The sequence below is a fragment of the Rhipicephalus sanguineus genome, unplaced genomic scaffold (genome assembly GCF_013339695.2).
Source record: "Rhipicephalus sanguineus isolate Rsan-2018 unplaced genomic scaffold, BIME_Rsan_1.4 Seq1092, whole genome shotgun sequence".
NCBI lineage: Eukaryota > Metazoa > Arthropoda > Arachnida > Ixodida > Ixodidae > Rhipicephalus > Rhipicephalus sanguineus.
In genome coordinates this window covers 1-5,628 of record NW_023614307.1, presented here as the reverse complement: position 1 = coordinate 5,628, position 5,628 = coordinate 1, and the positions used below count along the sequence as shown (strand labels likewise).

General features: G+C 48.9%; 1 protein-coding gene across 1 annotated transcript; it reads left to right on the top strand.

Moving 5' to 3' along the window:
- Positions 1-2,185: 2,185 nt before the first annotated feature.
- On the top strand, positions 2,186-2,767 carry LOC119376089 (uncharacterized). Its single transcript, XM_037646056.1, has one exon. It carries the CDS (start codon positions 2,186-2,188, stop codon positions 2,765-2,767), a length of 582 nt encoding a protein of 193 aa, XP_037501984.1.
- Positions 2,768-5,628: the final 2,861 nt, after the last annotated feature.

Below are 5,628 nucleotides of genomic sequence, written 5' to 3'. Positions count from 1 at the left end.
AGTGTTCTAGAAGCCTCGCGATTGTAGTAGATAGGTTTGTTAAGATTGCGCCCCGCACGCGAATGTTCCAGCTTTGTCTAGAGATAACGCCGCCACCAGCGATATTGCTGGAAAGTTCGATAGCCACTGTATAAAAGCCGACGCGCTTGATCGCTTGTCAGTTGATCGACGGTCGACGTTCTGTCCGCCGCTATCAGTGTATTGCTGTAGTTTGACTATCAGTTTCTCGGCCACAAGTTCGGCCAAATAAACAGTTTCACCTCGGACCTGCTGACTACTGTCTTCGTCGACGTCACGACTACGTGACAATAAGGTGGCAATGGGCCAGAAAGAGCATGGAAAGAGAAGGGTAATCGCAATGGCGACACGAGTACGATGTATCTCGCGAAAGCTCACGTAGTGTGGTCATATAAGATACTAAGAAGGTTCACTGACGCAGCTCCCTCGCTGTCGCGATTGGCAAAAGGCAGTTCCCTACAGTACAATTCACAGTGTGCAGGGTGAAACCAAAGTTCATTCTTGGCCATCTTCAAAGGCACGTTAATAATCTTGATAGAAATGAAGGCCGCCGAACCAGAAGATGTCGCGAATAAAAATTACCTTTGGAATCGGCCAGCAAAGCTCCAGATTATTATAAAATGGGGCAATATTCTTACAGATTGGGCATGTAGCGGCAGCAGCAGCATCTCCGTCCTCTTCTTTGCGACGCCAGCCGCGGAATCGTCATCAACGCCGCCAAAAGTGAATTTGGTCGACAGGAACTCGAGTTCCTTGGACACGTAGTCGACGCGAACGGCATTCGACCACTGCCGTCCAAGATTCGCGTCGTCGAAGATTTCCCACAACCGACAACGATGACAAAACTTCGACAATTTCTCGGGTTCGTCAATTTCTATCGACGGTTTATACCCGATTGTGCACGACTGGTCGCCCCTCTAGACGGTCTTCTCAACTCCAAAAGGAACCAAGCGCTTCAGTGGACTGAAGAAGCCGCCCACGCGTTCACAAGAGTCAAGAGTGCCCTCGCCAGTGCAACACTCCTGAAACATCCGAAACCAGATGCACCGACTGCTATCATGACAGACGCCTCGAACAACGCTGTCGGCGCCGTTTTGCAACAATTCATCAATGGTACATGGCATCCACTCGCTTTCTTTTCAAAGAAGCTGAAGCCTGCACAGAGCCGCTACAGCGTTTTCGGCCGCGAGCTGCTCGCCGTGTACTTGGCTGTTCGACACTTCCGGCACTTCCTAGAAGGTCGTCAGTTTAGCGTCCTGACCGACCATAAGCCCCTTGTGCACGCGATGAACCGATCTGCGTCCTACTACTCGCCTCGCGAGAGTCGACATCTCTCCTACATCTCGGAGTTTACCACAACGTTCCGTCATGTCAAAGGCACCGACAACATTCCTGCCGATGTTCTGAGCCGCGTCGATGCAGTCTCCACAGCAACTGCAGAGCCTTCCATTATCGACGTCGGCCTACTCGCTACTCACCAGCGTGACGACACCGAGCTACGTACCCTCCGAAATTCGTCAACGTCCCTGAAGCTGGAGGACGTCGTTTTGACTTCAGATGGTACATACATCGGTAGTGTGTGATACTTCTACCGGCACACCCCGACCTTTCATCCCGGAACCGCTTCGCAGACGCCTGTTCGATGCTGTACACAGTCTGTCGCATCCCGGAATTCGCGCTACACAGAAGCTCATTTCCAGTCGCTACGTTTGGCCTCAGCTAAACGCCCAAGTTCGCGACTGGGTGCGCTGTTGTTTGCCGTGTCAACGCTCCAAGATCCAGCGCCATCTCATACCTCCTGCGAAGTCCTTCCTTCCACCGGACGCGCGTTTTGACACCTTACACTTGGACCTGGTCGGCCCTCTCCCACCTTCCAAGGGCTACAGTTACATACTGACATGCATCGACCGCTACACACGATGGCCAGAAGCTACACAAATCGCCGACATATCAGCGCCCACAGTTGCAGCAGCCTTCGTGTCGACATGGATTGCGAGGTTCGGCTGCCCATCTACCATAGTCACCGATCGCGGTCGGCAGTTTGATTCGGCGCTCTTCAACGAACTCCTCAAGCTTCTCGGAACGACACGCCCTCCGCACGACCTCTTACCACCCACAAACCAATGGGCTGGTCGAACGTTTCCACAGGCATCTAAAGTCCTCCCTCATGGCACAAGGATCACCAGAGAAGTGGGTCGTTCAACTGCCGCTCGTTTTGCTTGGCATTAGAACTGCCATCAAAAGCGATCTGGGCTGTTCATGCGCCGAGTTGGTCTACGGCAGTTCGCTACGCCTACCATGCGACTTCTTCGAAGCCCCCGCCAAAACACCTGTGCCATTAGCCGGAGACTACGTTTCCGACCTGCAAAACATCTTCCAGCAGTTACGCCCCGTGCCTACACGCCCGCACGAATGGAGAGCTCCTTACGTGTCTCCGCAGCTCACCTCTGCTGCACACGTTTTCGTGCGCAACTGTGCTGTGCGGAAGCCTTTGCAGCCGCACTACTCCGGGCCGTATCGAGTTCTGGAGCGTCGTCCGTCGACATTCGTCGTCAACGTCAACGGCCGGCCCGACACAATCGCTCTCGAACGTATCAAGCCTGCCTATTTCGAAGCAACGTTGCCATCGGCCCCACCATCGTGCGACGCAACGCCACTGCGTCCCGGATCGCTGCCTTCTCATGCGACACCCAAGACATCCCGTGTCACCTGGAGTTATGATCGCTCGTTGGACTTTCCTCCTCTCTAGGGGGGGAGCCCTCTGTAGCGGCAGCAGCGGCGTCGCAAACAAGAGGACGGAGACGCTCGCTCTTGCACGAGGCAGGTGCCGCTGCCACGGGCCTGCGCGCGCTGGCGTTCGAAAGAATAGAGATTAAAATACTTCTGGTCAAGGCGGTCGTGTCGGGCTCGCTCTCTCTCTCTCTGGCAAGACCGAGACTTCGCCGGTCTGTGAGGTCGCCCATCGCGACAGGCACTCGTGCACTTCCTGCGGAGATAAACATCTCAACCTCTTTGTTGCAGTCGGGTTACGCCACACGTCCGTAAGTATGGTAGCAGAAGCACTTAACTTGAGTTGCACGTCACCGAAAGAAAGTGACTGCTAATTTTAACAGAAAATAACGCTTGTGACAAGGTGTGCCGGAACTTCTGATGCCTGAGTAAAAGTTGCAAAGGAAACAAGGTTTCAAGGATTGAGAAATAGCCGATGACAGTCATGAATTCTTGCATTGTGTCGTGAGCAAATTTAGATATAATAAATCAGGTTACGTATAAACATTTATATAAGTTTGGTCACGTATAAACTATTTCGTCACGGGTACTAAACTCTAGTTGTAGAGCAAGGAATGAAAGAGAAGAAATAAAAATCTGATCCGAAAAAATTAGCATAGCTTGCACTGGAGGGGCATTGCTAAAGGGGCAGCGGAACTGATGAACACCTAGGTAGTCCTGGCTGCTGCTGTTTTGCTAACTTTTGCAATTTTTTTTCTGTGTTTTTACTCCTCTCTCTGTTTTTGCGTATGTCTTTTCTGTCCGCTTATTTCTCTTTCTGTCTGTCTCGCTGTCACTCTCTGTGTGTTCCTCTTTCTCTGCATTTTTAACTTTCTTATTCTTTCTTCCCTTTCTCTCTCTCTCTCTCACAGACGAGACGATTTTCTCGTCTGTTAGCTCTAATTAATGTTGTGTCTAGCTCATAAAATTCCCCTTCTTGATTGACGTTGTGATGCGCCCTAGTGATGTCTAGAAAAGCCACGTACAAGGCCCTGTTTTCTATTTTAGATATTTCTATACACTGAGTAATAGCAAATAGGTTATCGTCTAACCAGCTTCCAATTCGAAATCCATTCTGAAGTTTTCTCAAGATCTCGTTATGTTCTGCCCACGTTTCTAGTTTTAATCTTACGGCCTGCATTGCTAACCTGCATAATACCGATGTAATAGTTAGCGGTCTGTACGAGCGAATGATATCCTTTTCTACCCTGCTTTCATAGATTGAGTTCATTCTACTTTTTCGACAACTCTCCGAAATTCTCCTGTCCTGTGAGCATTTTTCTGTGGCTTTCAACAGTGCTTCTTTAGTGATAGGTCCTAGTTGGTTAATGCGGCTGACGGGAACCCGATCTAAACTTGGGGCAGTGCGCTTTGGAATTTTTCCTTCAGCCTTCTTCCAGTAGAAATTCTGAAGTACTAGGTCTTTCTTGGTTCCGCTCTTATATACTTTTACTCACGAGGGAAATTCTATGGACGATATTTTTAAACGAATCGGCTGTTACCTTTAGGATGAAACACAGTTCTTCGTACCTTTCGAATTGATATCCTCCTCCATCTACAATATGTTGTTGCATTGTGACAGACTTCCTACGTAGCGCTTTCATGTGGCACCAAAACGCCCTAGGCGCGGCCTTCTCATTTCTTTCGTGAATCTGTCACCCAACGTTGACTTTCAGCTTTAATTTTTGGTTCGACCGATTTCTGTACAGTGTATTTTTCTGTCTAAATATATTTCCCATGTTTTGTTGACTTCGTCCTGCGGCCGCTTCTCCTCTTTTGCTGTCTATGCTCCCTTGGTTCTTGACGTCGCTTCTCGATCGCTTCCCGGATTTCCTTGTTCCACCAACTTTTTGGCTTGCTCTTTCTTCTCCAGCAGATAGCTTCACTCTCTTCCCTTATTTCCTTCGTCATTACATGTAAAAGCTCGCTATACCCCCAGTCCTTGTCTGGTATTTTGCCCGCTTCTTGATGGACTCTTACGGCTCTGTTTGATGCATACCATTTGTAATGTTATGCGTTTATGATCTACCCAAGCTGTTAATCCCCTCCTCGTCTATTGTAATTTCTCATGAGACAATAATAAATGTTTGATTGCTTGTTTTCGACTTCCCGGAAACATGATCTGCTCGTCTCACTTAGGCCCCGTGTTAATTAACACAAGACTATTTTGCTCACTGAAATCAAGCATTAACTTCCCGTTGGTGCCGGAATATCCGTCAAGTTCATGTAGGGGGGCGTTCATGTCCCCTAACAGGATTATTTCGGCCCCATCACCAAGTTCCATAATATCCTTGCTGATGCAATCCACTACCTCCTTGTTCTTTTCCCTGCAGTTATTCCCCGTCCACAAGTAAGTCACCCCTAGCCACGTTTTCTTTCCACCTACTATGCTCGTTACCCAGAGATGGTCTGTACACGTTTGTTTCACTCTATTCCATTAGGTCCGCAATGAATTAGCATTCCAACATCTCCACCTTTCTTTTCTGATATGATCCTGTTGTGCCCTTTCTAAACATAATTTCCACTATGCTGCGGCTCTTTCAAGTCTCTAAGGTGTGTTTCTGTGACCGCATAAATGCCTATCTGTTCTTTGTTGAACGGCTCCGCCATCTCTAACCTTTTTGCCTTTTCTGTGCCACCCTGCATGTTTATGTAATTTAGTACAACACCCGTCTTCTCCTTTTTCCTTTGTGACTTTCAAAAAAATCACAGCATATCCACGGACGTGAATGATGATGAGTGAGCGAAGCTGCGGGGGTTCATCGGTAAACCGTGAATCTTCCGTGAATTCTGCCCAGTACATCATCACCGACGTGAGATCGGGCGCGTTTATACTAAAGG

Bases quoted from the DNA above. Each gene is read 5' to 3' on its own strand.
- LOC119376089 (XM_037646056.1), top strand. From the start codon at position 2,186: ATGGCACAAGGATCACCAGAGAAGTGGGTCGTTCAACTGCCGCTCGTT.